Source organism: Chlorella variabilis, assembly GCF_000147415.1.
Source record: "Chlorella variabilis unplaced genomic scaffold CHLNCscaffold_4, whole genome shotgun sequence".
NCBI lineage: Eukaryota > Viridiplantae > Chlorophyta > Trebouxiophyceae > Chlorellales > Chlorellaceae > Chlorella > Chlorella variabilis.
In genome coordinates, this window is record NW_005435084.1 from 979,523 (window position 1) to 996,927 (window position 17,405).

The following is a 17,405-nucleotide window of genomic DNA, read 5'->3' on the forward strand; positions in this document are numbered from 1 at the left end:
TTTGGGGGGCCCCCCCCCCCCCCCCCACCCGCTGCTGGCTGGGCTGGCCTGATTCCGCCCGTCTCCCCGCTGCTGGCCGCTCCACGAGCAGGCGGAGGTGGATGAGAAGGTGCGCGTGGAGGCCGTGCTTGCTGACCAGAAGGCGCGGGGCAAGTTTGGCAAGGAGCCGCGGCCCGCCAACCGCCCCGACAGGTACCGCCGGTACCGCCGGCACCCCCGCCTGTATGCCTGCTTGGCCACGCCTGTGCCCCCTGCAATGGTGCAGCTGTGGTGCATTCCCTGCGTGTGTTGGCGTGGCTCTGGCTGGTCCCACCCCCACCCTTGCCCTTCTTCATGGACTTTGAACCTCAAGACCTGCCTGTCCAAATCCCTGCGCACCTCTCCCCCTTCGGATGCCGCACAGGGCGGCGGAGTCGCGCATGGTGAATGTGGAGAAGCTGGCCATCCGCGGCCAGAGGGTGGCTGGGCACTACCCCGGCTGGGACATTGGCAGCAGGTGTGCGTGGGGGTACTGGCAAGGCGCACAGCGTTGCAGCAGGCCGCCTGTCCAGTGGGCTAGCCAGGCTGGTGCAGCGACTGGGTTCTGGCTGGCCCGTGTGATGGGCGGCGGGCCTCGCCCCTGCTGCCCTGCCGCACACCACCACCGCCATGCCTGCCACCTGCAGAGCGTACTCGCGGTCAGAGCTGTGCTGCATGGGCTTCCACCGCGTTCCCATCGCCGGCATCGACTTTGTGGGGGCGGGCAAGGCGGGCAACGGCGCGCCGCCGGTGGGCCCCGGCTGCCGTGCCTCTGCTCCCGCCTCCCGCCACGTTGCCTCCCGGTTTGCCCCTGCTCACATGCCGCTGCCCCTCGGCCCTCTTGTCCCTGCGCCGCCCATGGCCGCAGTTTGCCACCAGCGTGATGGTCAGCGGCTGGTACCAAGATGACAGCGACAACGGCGCCGAGCTCTGGTACACCGGTGGGTGACCCTCGCTGTTTTTTTAGGCTTTTCCGGAGGGCCGTGCGTGATCCATCACAGACCTGGCCATCACCTCGTTGGCGGCGGTTTCCAAGCGCCTGCTGCCACACGCACCAGCCACCCCCTCCGTCTGCTCTCACCCACGCCTGATGCACAACAGCTCCGCGTGCCTGGCGCTGCAGGCGAGGGCGGCAATGATCTGCTGCACGGGCGCAACCAGGTGGCCGACCAGTCACTGCAGCGTGGCAACGCCGCCCTGCAGGGCAACATCATGGTGGGCGGGTGGCGGGCGGCAGGGGTGTGCCAGTGGTTGTGGTGGTGTGTCTGCCATGTTTTGGGCAGGATTGCTCTGGCACAGCGCACGGCAGCAGGGCATCAACCTTGATTGGCCCTGCCCTCCCAGGCCTGCTCATGCTTCCTTGGCTGAGGCCCCGCCTTGCCCTGCCCTGCCCTGCCCACGCCCGGCCCACTCCCCATCTGCAGCTGGGCATCCCTGTGCGTGTCACTCGCAAGCAGAAAGACCCTCACGGCCACTATGGCTGCTGCTACCTGTATGATGGGCTGGTGAGAGCAGGCCGGCAGACTGGTCAGAGCATTGCCTGTTGAGAGGAAACGGGGGCACGCCAGCCCACGCAGCTCTGGCGCCACTCTGTGCACGGCTATCTTGCAAGCCGCCGTGCACAGGGTGGCCGGCTGGCCTGTGCGCCCACACCAGCTGGCCTGTGCGCCCCGCCAGCCTGCCACTGCCCAACGTCACTGCTTGTGTACCACACCGCTGCAGTACGATGTGGTGGCCATGCGGCACGTCAAGGGCAAGGAGCAGACGTGGGTGTACCAGTTCCTGCTCAGGCGGCGCAAGGGCCAGGGCCCGCTGCTGTCAGAGGTGCGGCGCATTGCGCCCGGCAGGAGCCGCGCCTGGCGGCATGGCATGCCTGCCTTGCCCGCCGCCCCTGGTTCACCAGTTGGTGCAGTGCCAGGCGTGCCTTCCCTGCGATGCGCTGCCCTGCGCTGCCCTGCCCTGCCCTGCCCTGCCCTGCCGTGCAGCGCGTGGAGTGGGGCGGCATCGCCGCCGCGCGCGCCATCGTGCCCAAGACTCGGCAGGGAGTGGTGGACCTGGACATCTCACGTGAGTGGCCGGGTGCTGCTGCACGCTGCCGTGGTCGCCATCCGCTGCTGACTCTAATAATCCCACCCATGTGCGTTGCTGCCTCCCTCGATAGCCCTCAGGGCTGTGTCCATGCATTGCCCCACCCACCTGCACTCCTGCTCGGCTTGCCGTCGCCTGGTGCAGGCGGCAAGGAGGAGCGGCCTGTGGCTGCCATCGACGACACCTGGCTGGCGGGCGGCGCCGACCACGAGCCTCAGGGCGACATCCCGCCCTGCACGGGTGCGCCGGGCTGCACGGGGCCCGTGGAGTGCACAGCCTGCTGCCGGCCGGCGCTGGCACGCGCCATGTGCGCGCTCCCTCACTTGCGCACTCCACAGCCCCCCTGTGCTGTGGTTGTTGCCAGCGTGATGCTGGGCCTGGGGCGCCTCTCCACCTCCCACCGCTCCATCACTCCTCCCCTACGCCTGCTGCTGTGTCAGTCGAATCGTGCATTGCGTGCCTATCTTCCCCGCAGGGCTGGACGATATTGCGGATGAGCGACAGCTGGTGGGCAAGGTGGTGCGGGGCATCAACGCGGAGCGCATGTGAGCAACCCCCGGCTTGGGGTGCTGCACCGTGTTGTGCGGTGCTGCCCCACCCCCACATGTGTGCCCCCCCACACACACATATGCACTCTCCGGTGGGCTGCCTGCCATCTCTGCTATCCACCCGCTCGCCAGCCTTCTCCCCTTCTGCCCCACGATGCAGCGCGGAGCTGCGGGAGCAGGGCTACACCCCCGCGGTGCAGTACATCACGCAGTACGAGTTTGTGGGGCGGGCGGCGGCCAAGGCGGGGCAGCTGGCGCAGGCGGTGCTGCCGCTGGAGCTCAAGACCCACCCCCAACCCTACCTTGCCAAGCTCAACCACGTAAAGCCCTTGAGCCAACCGGCCCAGCCTACCGGCCCCCCCGTGCCCTCCTCGTCTCCTGCGGCCGGTTTGGCCCAACCTCATCAAGGCGGGTTTGGGAGGGTTTTAAATCCGGGGTTTTGTGTTGCCCCGTGCCGCTGCGGGGGGTGGCATACAACGACAAGGGTCAGCTGTTCAACCCGCGGCCTGTTGTGTACAAGTGCGGCCCCGGGGCTGGCTGCCCCATTGGCAAGGAGTGCAAGCTGGTGAGGTGTCGAGAGGGCTTGGCCCTGGAGGAGGCGGGCAGCCACCCTGCTGATGCACACCCGAGGGGTGCACCCCTGCTCACCACCTCCACAGATTGTGTGAACCTCCACTCCTCCCCACCCCCCACCCCCACCTCACACACCTCTCTCTATTGACCACCGGGTGCAGGCGGTGACGCAGCGGGCTTCCAAGTACCGGCTGGAAATCTTCAAGACGCGCAACGGCCGAGGCTGGGGCGTGCGCTCCCTTGTGAGCAGTATGGGCGCAGCGGCTGCGCCAGTAGCAGCAGACTGGCAGGGAGGCAGGGCCGGTTGTTTGGGCAGACGGGCCACAAGGGCCGCCTGGCTTCGCCCGTTGGCAGCGCCATGCCAGCGGCTGACGCCAGCCATGCGGGTGTGCCTGCCTGGCTCCCCCGCTGTTACCTACAGGACACCATCCCCCAGTTTGGCTTTGTCGTTGCCTACGTGGGGGAGGTGTACGATGCTGAGGAGCACGAGCATTTGGTGAGCTGGGCTGGAGGGCAGGCTGGGCGCACACCGCCGGCCCCACCACACTCGTGACATGCTGCCCCTGGGCCGCTTCTCGCGCCGCCTGCGCCGTGCCCCCTCACCCCAACCAACCTCACACACACACTGTCACATGCCACAGCCACCACCAACACATGCACACACGCCAGTCCCTCTCCTTTGTCCTGAGAGTGTGTGTCCCTCTGCAGGTGCGCACTGTGGAGGAGCAGGATGCTGAGTACACCTTTGACATGGCGCCCCGCCCAGACACAAACTGGGACGGGACGGAGAAGGTGGTGCCAGAGTGAGCGGCCGCCGCCGCCGCGCTTCGCTGCACTCGACCGCTGCACTGGGCAGCTGCTTGCCAGCCTGCCCAGCAGCGGGGTGCGATCCGCGGCAGGGCTGGGCGCTGTCCCGCTCCCTGCCAGCCCGGCTGGCTGGGGCTGGCCGGCGCACGCTCACCGTTGGCGAGCGTTGCGTTGCCCCGCCGCCACCACCGCACCAACACTGCCTACCCCACCCCACCCCACCCCCATCCTCCCTTGCAGCCAGGCCAAGGCGGAGTTTGTGGCGTGCGGGCTGCGCAAGCGCAACGTGGGCGCCTTCCTCAACCACAGCTGCGCTCCCAACTGCTTCGTGCAGCCGGTGCTGGACACCCACCACGACCGCCGCTGCCCCAAGATCTGCATCTTTGCCAGCGGTGGGGCGGGGCTGCCGGGCTGGAGGGGCGCTGGGGCTGGTGGCAAGGCCTCATGCGCTCCGCAGCACCTCGCTCTTACCAGTCGCCCTGCCACCATCCCTCCGTCTGCCCGCCCTGCCCTCCCTGCTCACCCGATTCTGCCACTCCCCAAAACAAACTCGCTGAAGGCTGCCCGCTCGCCCTGCGCAGAGAACATTGCGCCGATGACGGAGCTGACGCTGGACTATGGCGAGGCCTACGCCGCCGGCTTCCAGGGCGGCTGCAAGTGCGGCGCCGCAGACTGCATCTCGCTGCGGGGCCCGCAGGCCGCGGCTGGCCACCAGAGGCAGGCGCAGGAGGACTCGGCTGGTGAGGGGGATGGCGAAGATGGCGAGGAGGAGGAGGAGGCTGAGGAGGTGGTGGTGGAGGAGGAGGAGGAGGTTGAGGAGGTGGTGGAGGAGGAGGAGGAGGAGGTTGAGGAGGTGATGGAGAAGAAAAACAAAGAGGGAGGAGTATGATGGGAGGACGAGGAGTATGATGGTGGCGCAGACAGCGAGTGAGCAGCACGCCAGCCCGCCAACCACACCAACGACGTGTGCACACCGTTAATCAACCCTTCTGATCTGCCTGACCTTTCGGAGCACTGGCGTCAGAAACTGTTTCAGAATGTATTGTGCCTGCTGCAGCTGTAGACGCCTGAAAAGACATGTTGCGTCACGTGTCTCGTCGACTGCCTGCTGCTGCATGACCGATTTGGTGGCGGTCTACATGCTTCTTATGGTTAAACTGCATACACTAAGTCAGCCACGATTGAGACAGGTGCTGGGACTAGTTTGGTTGCGCCCGCCGCAAGGCGCCACAGGCTCCGGTAGAAAAAAAATTGGGGTGAAGGCAGACGGAGGGAGAACGAAATGGGTGTGCTAAATGGAGCGCTGAACAAAATGCAGGGCAGAGGACATGTATGTATGTGGAATGGAAGCAGAGCCAGGACACGAATTTCAGAGGGGCTGGAGCACAGAGCGCGGAGGCCGCCCGGGTGGGCGCAGAGGGCCAGTGTGCTATTCATTTCGCCGGGCTGGTAGCAGCCCACAAAAGGGTGTCATGTTCAGGAGAGTCTGTGTTCAAGAGGGGGCTGGGTAGCTGATCCCCCCAGGCAAATTATCGGTGACGAGGCGCCAGCCTTGTGTGGACCTGTTGTCGCATTTGGCTGCTACTCCTCAGAAGACGGGGGCGCCGCGGATCAGCTCGTTGGCAATGATGCCTGCCACGCCGACCATGGCAGCCCTGCAAGGCCGGGCGTATGGGGCAGCACAGGACATGTGAGGCCGAGGGGTGGGGGCCAAAATGCCGAATGCGCATACACACTTTGTCAAAGCATCTTCACACACAAACACACACACAAACAAGCCATGCATTGCCAAGGGAAGCAGCACCTCACCGGCCGTTGATGGTCTCCGCCAGGGCGGTCCAGAAGTAGGGCATCTGCTGGTCGGGGTAGGAGTCGGTGGTGGAGGGGAAGACGCGGGTGGTGGGCACCTTGCCGGCCAGGGCGGGCGCCAGCGAGGCGGCGGTCACAAAGGCCATGAGGCCCACAGCGGCGGCGGCGCCCGCGCCCGTGCCCGCCTGCTCCAGCAGCGTGCGCCCGGTGGCCAGCTCCGCAGCAGCGGCGCCCAGCACGGTCAGCATCGCCACGCGGCCGTTGATGGCCTCGGGGCCGGCGCCGCTAAACTTCAGCACCGCCTGCGGGAGTTTGCGAGGGGGGCGGCGGCATGGGTGAGCGTGCAGGCTCATTACACGGCTCCTCCCAACCAGGGCAACAAGCAGCAGGGCTCAAAGCTGGCAGCATGACGGCTGCCTTGCTGCCCAGGCTGTGTCAGCACCCGCCCACCTGCAGCTGCGGGAAGGAGGGCGGGCCGCCAGCGATGGGGGTGGCCGACTCTAGGATGATGGAGATGCGGCTGTCCTTGCCAACCTCCGCGGCATACTCCTTGAGCGCAGACTTGCACACCACCTGCAGCCGGGGAGGCGGCGGCGGGTGTGGGCAGCGGGCGGTGGCAGGGGGTGGGCGGCGGTATGTTGGCAGGGCGTTGGCGCATCGCCCACCTTCACCGAATCGCTGCCCGCGTTGTAGACAACCTCATAAATTTCGCCGTCGATGTTCCTGACCGCCCTCCCGCCACTGGAGTCGATGAGCGTGCGCTTGGTGATGTTGAGCGGCTGCAGAGTCTTCTTAGGCGCTGCAGCAGCGGTGGTGGAGGCCGCCGCCCGGACAGACACCCTGGCCCGCGCAATCGTCTGCATGCTTCTGAGTGGAGTAGCTGCGGAGACTACAAAACCCTCCGATAGGAGCAGGGGAGGATGCTGCAGAGAATAGAGGAAGATTCAAAAGCGCGTGTTTTGTGGTTCACCCGCGGCAGGGGGGATGACGCAGCGGGCGTTTCGGGGTGAGGCTCCTATCCTCCGACGGCGCCGCTGCCGCCCTCGGCAGAACACAACTGTTGCTGCTGCAGTGTTCTGTAGCCTCAGAGCTTGCTTTTTTAAGTCCTGTTGATTGAGTTGCAGGCACATCAGCACTCTGTGGGAAGCACGCCAGCGCAGGAGTCGGTGGAGCCTGCCGCGGTGCAGCGCCCTCGGCTGGCAGCAGCACCACGACCACGGCTGGTGGCGCCAGAACCACGCTCAATGTTCAGCAGCCTTTCAATCTTTACATTGATTCAATCCCATCAGCAGTTAGGACAGAGGGTGAAGTGTCATGCGCTGGGAGCGGCATGCTTGCGGCCGGGCATGACACTGGCCAGGCGGGCCAGGCGGCCGGGCTTCTCAGCTGCAGGGGCTGCCTTGTCAGCTTCGGGGGCCTCCTCCTCCTGCTTGAGCGGCGCCACAAACGCGGCAAACGTGGCGATCACGGCCTTGGCGTCGGGCTGCGTCTCGGCGGCGGAAGGACGCGCCAGCGCCGCCTGCAGCCAGCTCTCCAGCCTGTCGGCAGCGGCGGCGGGGGGGCAATACGGCACTTGGATTAGATGCTTGGTTCGGCGCTGCTTGCTGCGCTGGTCTGGCAGGCAGGGAGGCGGGCAGGCAGCCAGCGCAGGCAGGCCAGAGCGATGCCAGCCAGCAGGCAGCCACCCCCACCTGTCGAGCTTGGCGTCGCGGATGAGCTGCCAGACGTCGATGCCACGGTGTGCGGGCAGCACCAGCACGGCGCGCTGCAGCAGGGTGGTGGCCACGACCTCGGCCAGGGTGTAGTGGCCGCCCGCAAAGTAGTCGCCGCCCTGGCTGCTGCCGTGGGCAAGCAGCAGGCCGTCCAGAGCCTGTGGCAGGAGGGGGAGGGGCGCAGGGCAGCGATTAGTGGCGGCCAGCAGGCAGCGCACCTCTCTGCTGGCTGGCCGAGCCTGCACCCCTTCTCCTCCCTGTTCCTGCCCCTCCCTGCTGGGCCGCCCTGCTGCTATCCTGTCCTCAGCAAGCACTCACGCCCACAAGCCTGCCGGCATCCAAACAACCTCACCCACCTCTAGCACGGTCTGCAGCTTCTGGCGCGCCGCCTCCACAGCAGCAGGGGTGTCGGCGCCCAACAGTGCAAAGAAGGCAGCAGGGAACTGGCGATGGAAGGCATCCAGAAACAGGCGCACGCCCGCGGCCGCCGCAGGGTCGGCAGGCAGCAGCGGCGGCTCGGGGTACTGCAGTAGTGTATGGGGGGGAAGGAGGCAAAGGGCGGGTGTGGTGGCGTTAGTAGCGTGGTAGGCGCCACCAGCCTGGCCAGGGCCACAGATCCACCGGCCACCGACCCCCCCTACCCACCCACCTTGTGCTCCAGGTACTCCACGATGACACTGCTCTCCACCAGGCCGATGTCGCCGTCCCTCAGGATGGGCACCTGCAGGCACACGAGGGGGCACTGGGGCATTAGGTAAGGTGAGGGCGGTGTGCTGGGGCGATAGCGAGGCTGTGGCAGAGGCACTGCCCACCACCGCCCATCACACAGCTGCAGAAGCACACTGCCCCTGGGGCCCCTGCCATCCACACCCGGGCGCTGCTTCCCACCTTGGCCGATGCTGCCGGGTCTGGCAGGATGGCACGGTACATCGCCAGGAACTCATCATCTTTGTTGGCCAGATCGACCTGGCGCACGCTGTAATCCAGGCCCTTCTCCTTGAGGGCGATCTGGACCCGCTGGGCGACTGCGGCAGGCAGGCAAAGGGGGTCAGGCGGTGACGTGCATCGCCATGCGGCGAGGATCAGTCGTCGCCGTTTGGCGGGCAGGCGGCTACTCACAGGGGGAGCCAAAGGTGGCGTCGAAGAGCACGCGAGAGGCGGTCATGGCTGCTGGAGGGGGTGGTGGGGCAGAGGGGCGAGGGAAGGAGGCGCAGGGAGCCGGGAGGAGCCGGGAGAGAAGAGGAGTGGGCAGGCAGGCAGGCGCCTGCCTTTTGTACCCAGCACCGTCGGGGCTCACATTGCGATGACATAGCGAATCAGGCACACGCCCCGGCTCACCTACTCGCCCCACGCCAGCGCTCTCGTTGTCCGGCTCACCTAAGGCACGGCGCAGCCAGGACCTCGATCCCATGCCCTTTGCCGCCGGAGAGGCGGCATGGGAGCGGCAACAGAGCAGCAGGGGTGGCGGCAGCAAGAGGGGAGCGCCGCCCTGGCGAAGTGGCGGCGACCGGCCGGCGGCCGCGGGATGCTGGTACTGGGCACGAAGGATATGGCTGTTACAATTCGTACATGGCAAAGGCAAAACGTCATTCAATCTTGCAGCAGACTCAGGCCCTTGTTGTGCTCCAGGCCGGCAAGCAGGCGCGACAGCGTCCAGCCCACGTTGGTGCCGTTCAGCCGGCCCAGCTGGGCGTCTGGGCAGCGCCGCCCCAGGTGCCACATGACATGAGCCACGTCTGGGTCGATGTCGTGGCGCCACCCCCGCCGCACCTCCTCCACAAGCCGCAGCCCGGGCAGGGCGGCCAGGGCCTGCAGCAGGTGCTCGCCTGCCTCACTGGGCCCCACGTATCCCGTAGGCTCCTCTGGGGAATCCACGTTGAGCACCAGGCGGGTGAGGCGTGTGGCGCCACGCAGCGCAGCGGGGCTGCCCAGGGCGGCGTGCCAGTCCACAACCAGCTCGCGCAAGTCGCCCCAGCAAGGTGCGCCTGCCGGCAGCTCCAGCAGGCCGTTTTCCTCCAGGTGCAGCCCGCGCAGGCCGGGCAGCGCCGCCACCGCGGGTGGCAGGCTCTGCAGCGCGTTGCGGCTGATGGAGAGGAACTGGAGGCGGCGCAGCGGGCCCAGCGCCTGCCAGCTGGCCAGCTGCTCGCCGCTGGCGCCCTCATCCAACACGCCGTGCAGGTAGCAGACACGCAGGTTGGTGAGAGCCGACAGCGCAGCTGGCACGTGGCCCAGCCTGCACTCGCTGCGAGGCGGGAGGAGCAGGCGGCATTCGGCGGGAGCATGCTCGGCGGCAGCAGGCAGCAAGCAGCCTGTCGAGGCTTCGGCCATGCATCCCGCCCAGTACCTGAGGTTCAGCTCCTCCAGCCGCTCTGACAGCTGGATGAGGACGTCCAAGCTGTTGGGGCTCCAAGCATTGTGGTCGACGACAAGGCTGCAGCGAGCAAGGCCACATGAATTGGAATTTGACACGCAAAGCTGCCGATGGGGGGGAATGTGGATGGGCAGGCAGCGTGCCGCCACCAGGCGAGCCGCATCCCCATGCCTGCTTGCCTGCGCAGCGCCGGTAGCTGCAGCACGCCACGTGGCAGCTGCGCGAAGCCTGTCCCGGCAAAGCAGACGCCAGTGGTGGTGGGCGGCAGAAAAGGGGCGTCTACCGAGCCCGACAGGCTGCCGTTGCTGATGCTGAAGTCGGAGAGCGGCGGCAGCGAGGCGTCTGTCCCCTGGGACACGTGGACGGCGGTGCAGGAGAAGGACAGCGTGCGCAGGCGGGGCAGGGCTGCCGCCACATTTCCTTTGCCCAGGAACAGTCCCAAGCTCCCTATATACTCGATGCGCAGCACCTCCAGTGGTAGCGGTGAGCTGCTGTCCAACGGTTGCGGCGACATGAAGAAGGCCAGCGGGAATGTGACGCCTCGGATTGAAGTGCGCACCGTAAAATCAAGCTCGCGAACTGCCATCTGCCGTGGACGCAGCCAGCTGCGGGGCCAACCAGGACACGAAGGTCAGTTGCATTCCTGGGCGGGCTGGTGGAAGGGCAGCGGAAGGACTTTCATGCATGCACCCCTTGGCGGCCTGCTCGCCTGCGGAAGGATGCCATGGCGAAAGAAAACGAGTTGATTGTTTTCATATCACGAGCTGGTGTACCCTCGCCCTGGAAGCGGATGTGCGCGTCCACCACTCTCCACAGCTCGCTGGGCCCCGCGCACAGCTGGCTCAGGCGGCGGCAGACCAGGGATAGCTCCAAGCGCATCCAAAAAGGCAGGTAACCGGCGACTCGCAGCAGCACATCCTCAGGAAGTTCGATTAGCTTGGGTTGGGGCTGTCCGGGCGCCATGGCGGGACGCTGGAGCAAGCTACTGCATCGCTGTGGTTGGGAGAGTTTGCGACCACAGGGGCGGGCGGTGCTGCCCCACAAATGCAATCTGCAGCCCCGCCGGCCGCTGCACACCTCGGATGTCGACGGGGCGTCTGTATGAACCAGGAAACGGGCAGAATGGGCAAGAACAAGGCCGCAGGCCCCATGCAGCCTGCCGTGAACTGCCACCCAGCGGGCGGGATGGTCAGGAAGTATTTGCGGGTTTAAATGGGACCCAGCAGAACTCCCATGTGAGGCTCAAGGGCGCCTTTTGTACAATTTGGTCGCTGACGTGGGCGTCGGCTTTGCTTGCAGGCCGGAAGCCCTGCACGCTGACCCGACCATGCTGCTGTGGCAGCGGCTGCAGCAGTCCCTCGCCCAGCAGCCCGGCCATTGTGTCGTGGAGGCATCCGGCAGCGGAGCGGCTTGGAACGGCCCCCAGCTGCTGGCTTTGGTGCGCAGAGACGCCAATTGGGTGGCAGGAACGCCAATGCAATGTGCGATCGATCGGTATGAAGATCCAAAGCCCTGCGCCCCCGCCGCCATCGGCCGCTTGCGCGCAGGCGGGTTCCGTCGCTGACCTGCTGCAGGAGCCTGCGCTGTTGTCGTCAATCGACGAAGCCTCCTCTGTCTTGGCCATCTTCCTTAGCAACTCAGCGGCATATGTGGTGGCCGTGCTGGCAGCCCTGCAGCTCGGGTGAGCCGTGGCCTTGCACAGATGCCTGGATTGGGGTGCCAGCCTCCAACTCCTGAATACGACGTAAATCTCTGAATACGACGTAAAGCCTCACATCCCGTTGAACGCCCTCTGCAGGCTGACCTTCTTGCCGCTGGACCCCAGCTGGCCACCACAGCGCCTGCAGCAAGTGTGCCATGAAGCGCAGCCCGCATCTGTTGTGTGGTCCGCCGCTGCCGCCAGCTGTGGCGGCCACGGTCGCCCTGCAGTGACAGGCTTCCCGCTGGTGGAGCTGCCGCCCCTGGCAGGCCTGCTGCGGGAGGCGGCCAGGCGTGAGCACCAGGGTCCCGATGCAGCGCAAGAAACTGCGCCAACACAGCAGCAGCAGGAGCAACACCCCATCAGGCAGCAGCAGGAGCCGTGGTGGGATGGCGAGCAGAGGTGCTGCTACCTGCTGTTCACCTCGGGCTCCACGGGCGGCCCCCTGGGCGTGCGCGGCACGGAAGCGGGCGTCCTCAACCGCTGCAGCTGGATGCAAAAGACCTGCCCCTTCCAGGTAGGCTTGGGCAGGGTGGGGAGGGAGGGAGAAGGACGGCTGGGAGATGGAAGTGGTCGCTACATGGGGAGATGAGGGTGGAGGGCCTTGGCCTGCCCACAGCGTGCATTGTCCCCATGCTGCCATGCATCCCCATGCTGCCATGCATGCCACCCATGCGCCCGGGGTGCAGGCGGGCGACCGAGTGGCCTTCAAGACCAAGCCTACCTTTGTGGACAGCGTGTGGGAGGTGCTAGGGCCACTGCTGGCGGGCGCCACGCTGGCGGCTGTCCCACAGGCGGTGATGCGGGACCCCGGCCAGGCAAGCACTGGCCGCCGGCTGCTGCGGGATTCGGTGCCCTGTTCGAAATGGCAGGCGGCCTGTTGGAAGGAACCCGTCTCGTGCACTGACCCGCCTCGCCTGCCTGTCCTGCCTGTTTGCAGCTGCTCCAGACCTTGGCTGAGCAGCGCATCACGCACCTGGCAGCGGTGCCCACGCTGTGGCGGGCGCTGGCGTCCTGCATGCGCCAGCAGCCCAGCGCCGCGGCTGCCCTGAAGCTGCGACTGGCTGTCAGCAGCGGCGAGTCCCTGCCGCCGCCTCTGCTGGCGGAGCTGCAGCACATAATGCCGCCTGGCTGCTGCATCTGGAACCTGTATGGCAGCACCGAGGTGGCGGCAGACTGCACTGCCTTTAATTGCACCAGGTGGCAGCCGCCCGCAATGAGTGAAGACCCGCAGAAGCAGCAGAAGCAGCCTGAACAGTCTGTGCCAGTTGGCCAGCCCATCAGCGGCACCTTGGTCGCAGTGCTGGCACCTGCGGAGGGCGGGGAGTCCAGTCTGGGCAGCAGCGGGCGGCAGCTGGTCCAGCCGGCGGGCAGCATAGGGCAGGTGGCTGTGGCAGGCGCAGCGCTGGCAGCAGGCTACCTCTGCAGCCACCCAGCAGCCGCAGCAGCTGCCCAGCAGCGCTTTGTAGGTCTCCCGACCAACCTGCTGGAGCAGGCGTGGCGGGCAGGAGCGGCGGTTGCGGCGGCTGCCGACCTGCCTGCGGCCTTCTGGCAGGAGGAAAGCACGCGGCTGTTCCTCACAGGGGACTTGGGCTGGCTGGACTCTGCCGGCTGCCTGCACCTGGCGGGCAGGAAGGACCTGCAAGTCAAAATTGGAGGTGGGTGTGGGCTGCTTGAGCCAAACCTGCCTCAGCACGTAGAGAACTGGCCAAGAATGCAACCTCCTGTCTGGCGCTCACATGCTGCCTGCGTGCAGGCGTGCGAGTAGACCTGGCGGAGGTGGAGCTGGCGCTGAGTCAGCACCCGGTAGTGGCCGCCGCCGCCGCCAAGCTGTGGCAGCTGCCCGCCGGCCCGGTGCTTGCAGCTTATGCCGAACTGAGGTCCAGCCCCGTGGGCGACAGCAGCACCAGCGGGGCTGCTGCCACTAGCACAGAGCAGACTTCCGCCGACGACACCAGCGCGCTGCAGCAGTGGTGCCGGCAGCGGCTGCCACCAGCGGCAGTACCGCAGCACGTGCTGGTGCTGCCGCGGCTGCCGCGGTCGGCAGCGGGCAAGGTGCAGCGCTCAGAGCTGCCGGCCTCGCAGCTTGTTCCACCCACCGCCGAGGAGCAGAGAGGAGCGGGGGATGCGCGGCCAGCCAAGCGGCAGCGTGTGAATGTCGGCGCAGTCAGCGAGCTCGCGGTCAGCCGGGCGTTTGCGGCGGCGCTGGGGCATACCGATTTCGAGGCCACCTCCAACCTGTTTGCCATCGGCGGCAACTCCTTGATGGCGGCGCACATTGCGGGGCAGGTGGCGGGCGGCGACGTCGAGGCTGTGTTCCGGCACCCCACCGTGCGCTCGCTGGCAGCTTTCCTTAACTCTGCCGCCAGCCTGGCAGAGACAGCGGCAGCAGGAGCAGCGGCAGGAGATGGAGCAGCAGCAGCAACAGCGGATAGACTGAGAGGAGGCGGCGGACAGGTGCAAGCTGCACATGAGCAGCAGCAGCAGCAGCAGCTGGCGGCACGGGGGCTAGACGTCAGCGGCGGTGATGCCAGCCCACAGCGGCAGCGGCAGCAGCAGCAGCAGGTTGCGGCGTCAGGCGTGCTGCGGCTGGCGTGGCGGGCCAAGATGCTGCAGTGCGTGGACGCCGCTCCCCTCATTGAGCCTGCTGCGCCAGAAGCGATAGGTGCGCCGCCGGGTCCAGCGGCGGCGATCCGGCAGCAGCAGCGCCAGGGCGGGCGCGTGCTTGCCTGCTCCCATGGTGGCGACGTGTGCTGCTACGCTGCCGCCAGTGGGCAGCGGCTGTGGCAGACGGTGCTGCCCGACAGAACAGATGCCGGCCTGGCTCTCTGCTACACACCAGCAGCGGACCAGCAGCAGCCCGATGAGGGGGTGGCTGAAGGGCGGCTGTGCGTGGCTGCAGCCACCAATGATGGAACCCTCTTCTTTCTGGAAGGCAGCAGTGGCAGCATCGCTGGCAGCATCCATGCCGGCGGCGGCATGCGCGCGCCCCCCGCCTGCGACCCTTGGTGTGGCTGTGTGTGGCAGCCCACCCATGGCAGGCAACTGCTGGTGGCTGCGGCGCCTGGGCACGAGGTGGCGCGGCTTGCGCTGCCGGCGGCCGCGTCGGCGGCAGTGAGCTTCGATGCTGAGCAGAAGCTTGCTCTGGTTTGCTGCCTAGATGGCAGCCTGCTGGCCATTGCAGTGACGCCGGGCAGCCAAGCAGACAGCACCAGCCTGCAGCTTGGAGTGGCGTGGGAGTGGCGAGGCCCCGCGCCGCTCTTTGCGCCGGCAGCTGTGCTGCCCGGCGGCGGTGGCCTGCTGGCAGCAGCTGTGGATGGCAGCATCACAGCGCTGCGCAGCAGCGACGGGGCCCAGCTGTGGCGCACCAACATCGGCGGTGCTGTCTTTGCGCCGCTGCTTCTGCTGCGGGCAGCAGAGCCCTCGGGGGGCGGGCAGGTGCTGCTGGTGGGTACCCAGGCAGGCCAGCTAGCAGCTCTGGAGGCCAGCAGCGGGCGGAAGCTGGCGGCTGTTGAGCTAGGAGCCAAGGTCACCGGCGTGGAGCAGCTCACCAGAGGCCAGGAGCAGCGGCAGCAGTTGGTGGTCTGTCTGGCATCCGGCATTGTGGCACTGCTAGATCTTGCCAGCCTGCTGGCTCAGAATGGCGGGAAGAGCAGCAACAGCGAGCAGCCAGCCCACGGCAGCCGGCCGTCCTGCGTGCTGGATGCAGTGCAGCTGCCAGGCGACGTCTTTGCGGCGCCGGCAGCAAGTGTCGCCTCCGCTGGCGGCGGCGGGTGCGTCGCTGTAGGGTGCCGGGACGACCACCTGTACCTGCTGCATGCTGGATAGCTGTATCACTGTAAGAATCGTTAGGATGCGCATCTGGGTGGGGCTCAAGCGCATCATGTGAACGAGGTGGCGGCCGATAGCGGCGGCGCCCGGCTGGCGGGCGACAGGCTGGCATCATCCCTAAAACTGGCCCGCCTCTGAACGCGCCCGGCCATATCCCCGCAGTCGCACACCATAGCAGTTGCTCTGCTCGCTTCCAGACGCACCAGCGAGAGCCATGCAGGCCGCCAGTGCCGCAAGGCCCTTCCAGTCGGCCGCTAGTGCCTCACGGGGCAGTGGAGGCAGCAAGTAAGCCATCGCGGCATGATGCAGCGGCCTCCTGGGCCACGCGCGCCATCTCCCTCCTGTCGCCGCCCGCCGCCGCCGCCTCCTGAAATCACCCACTGGCTGCTCGCCCCACGTGCGCAGGCGCCGCTCCCGGGCCTCTTGCTCTGCCCAGGCCCAGCGGCAACAGCAGCCCACGCCGTCCCAGCAGCAGCAGGCGTGCGGCGCGCCGTCGCGGCGCCAGCTGCTGGCGGGCGCGGCGGCGGCGGCGGCGGGCGCCGCGCTGCCGCCCGTGCGCCCCGCCGCGGCGGCAGAGAACGTGATTGACGGCCAGGGGCAGACGTTCCTGGAGCCCTTCAGCGCCGTGGAGAACTTCACTGCGGCTCAGAAGCAGATTTTGGAGTACAACCTGCGCACCCAGCGGCAGAACAACAGGCCGCCAGACTTCCCCGCCTTTGTGCGCGAGGGCTACGACATGACGGGTGGGCTCCCCGGCCTGTAGCTGCAGCTGGAAGGGGGGGATGCAGCCAGATGGGGCTGGCACCAGCTGGTTGTGAGCTGCGGAGGGGGTGGAGAGGCCGGCCTGCTGCTGCGAGACTTGCCTGCACCCTATCGCTCCCCTGCCTACCTGACCTGGCTGTGAACTCCCCTCCCTCCCTTCCTCACTCCCCCACCTGCCATGCACCACGCAGTGCTGGGCGACGGCTACCAGCGGAGCCCCGACGGGCTCATCTTCAAGGACTTTGTGGAGGGCAGCGGGGAGCTGCCCGTGGACGGCCAGGTGGGCCGGCGGCGGCGGCGGCGGCTGGTGGGGATTGCTGCACCTGGCCGTGCGCACATGGCGGCGGTGGTGGTGGTGTCTGCATGCATGGGCCGCGGTGTGAGTAAAGGAGGGTTCATCAGCGAGCGAGTGAAGGAGGGTTCATAAGGTGCCCTCCCAGCTCCTTTAGCCCAGCCTGATCTCGCTGCCCTCGAGCACCCTGCCCTTCCCCCTCCCCACCCCCGCCCTGCCCCTGCCCCAGCAAGTCATCTTCGACTACACCGCGTACAACGAGGCGGCGGCCACCATCGACTCCTCCTATCGCAAGGGCCAGCCCGCGCAGACGCAGCTAGGCATCCAGGGCCTCATACCGGGTGGGGATCCAGGGGCCGGGGGCGGCGCTGCTCCTGGCCAGGCTCGTCTGCTGCACGCGTCCGCCAGGCCTGGACGGTGGCAGCGTGCAGCTGGTTGGATGCTTCGAGGCAGGCAGGCTGGGAGCGCAGGGTCTGCCAAACCTGCCGCCGCTGCTCACAGTCGCTACCGCCCGTCGGCCTCCCCTCCTGGCCTGCCCCCAGGCTTTGAGCTGGGCATCAAGAGCATGAAGCCGGGGGGCAAGCGGCGCATCGTGGTGCCCCCGGAGCTGGGCCCGCCCGTGGGCCCCTCCACCTTCTTCTCCGCCAAGCAGTACGAGGTGTTTGATGTGGAGCTGCGGGCCGTCAAGTCGTGCAGGCGCGCGCCAGCCGAGCGGTGCACTCTGGCGGTGACTCCATGCACACGTGCCTGCGGCGGGCGCGCCGGCGCGCTGCAGGCCGACCCCTGCTGCCCTCGTGTGCGCGCCTCCATGCTGCAGGCGGCAGACGGTCGGCATGTTTTCCAAGGTGGTGTGCGAGTGAGGGGGCGGGCTGGGGCGAGACGCGAGCGTGCGGTG

At 67.4% G+C, this 17,405-nt stretch overlaps 5 protein-coding genes across 5 annotated transcripts in view; 2 read left to right on the forward strand and 3 right to left on the reverse strand.

Moving 5' to 3' along the window:
• CHLNCDRAFT_142107 (hypothetical protein) overlaps positions 1-4,923 on the forward strand; it is a gene marked incomplete at both ends in the record, with an annotated part of 6,429 nt that extends 1,506 nt beyond the window's left edge. The window contains 16 exons of the mRNA XM_005850010.1: positions 92-192; positions 404-496; positions 666-768; positions 887-959; positions 1,142-1,233; positions 1,443-1,523; positions 1,741-1,842; positions 2,004-2,085; positions 2,251-2,346; positions 2,582-2,651; positions 2,815-2,974; positions 3,389-3,469; positions 3,649-3,723; positions 3,936-4,030; positions 4,275-4,426; positions 4,616-4,923. Coding sequence (XP_005850072.1) covers positions 92-192; positions 404-496; positions 666-768; positions 887-959; positions 1,142-1,233; positions 1,443-1,523; positions 1,741-1,842; positions 2,004-2,085; positions 2,251-2,346; positions 2,582-2,651; positions 2,815-2,974; positions 3,389-3,469; positions 3,649-3,723; positions 3,936-4,030; positions 4,275-4,426; positions 4,616-4,923 — 1,764 coding nt within the window. The remainder of the gene's footprint in view (positions 1-91; positions 193-403; positions 497-665; positions 769-886; positions 960-1,141; positions 1,234-1,442; positions 1,524-1,740; positions 1,843-2,003; positions 2,086-2,250; positions 2,347-2,581; positions 2,652-2,814; positions 2,975-3,388; positions 3,470-3,648; positions 3,724-3,935; positions 4,031-4,274; positions 4,427-4,615) is intronic.
• A 699-nt stretch (positions 4,924-5,622) lies between these two features.
• CHLNCDRAFT_142108 (hypothetical protein) lies at positions 5,623-6,706 on the reverse strand (the record flags this gene model as incomplete). Its single annotated transcript, XM_005850264.1, has 4 exons — positions 5,623-5,689; positions 5,844-6,145; positions 6,294-6,416; positions 6,509-6,706. 4 exons carry the CDS (start codon positions 6,704-6,706, stop codon positions 5,623-5,625), a joined length of 690 nt encoding a protein of 229 aa, XP_005850326.1.
• A 449-nt stretch (positions 6,707-7,155) lies between these two features.
• CHLNCDRAFT_142109 (hypothetical protein) lies at positions 7,156-8,720 on the reverse strand (the record flags this gene model as incomplete). Its single annotated transcript, XM_005850265.1, has 6 exons — positions 7,156-7,381; positions 7,535-7,713; positions 7,912-8,079; positions 8,205-8,276; positions 8,444-8,580; positions 8,675-8,720. The coding sequence occupies 6 exons, from the start codon at positions 8,718-8,720 to the stop codon at positions 7,156-7,158; spliced, it is 828 nt and encodes a 275-aa protein (XP_005850327.1).
• A 425-nt stretch (positions 8,721-9,145) lies between these two features.
• CHLNCDRAFT_142110 (hypothetical protein) lies at positions 9,146-10,512 on the reverse strand (the record flags this gene model as incomplete). Its single annotated transcript, XM_005850266.1, has 3 exons — positions 9,146-9,797; positions 9,900-9,986; positions 10,220-10,512. 3 exons carry the CDS (start codon positions 10,510-10,512, stop codon positions 9,146-9,148), a joined length of 1,032 nt encoding a protein of 343 aa, XP_005850328.1.
• Positions 10,513-16,102: 5,590 nt separating this feature from the next.
• Positions 16,103-17,210, forward strand: CHLNCDRAFT_12126 (hypothetical protein; the record flags this gene model as incomplete). Its single annotated transcript, XM_005850011.1, has 4 exons — positions 16,103-16,199; positions 16,410-16,498; positions 16,740-16,851; positions 17,053-17,210. Coding segments are annotated over 4 exons (456 nt in total), but the record flags the coding sequence as incomplete, so codon positions are not given.
• Between the last annotated feature and the right edge of the window lie 195 nt (positions 17,211-17,405).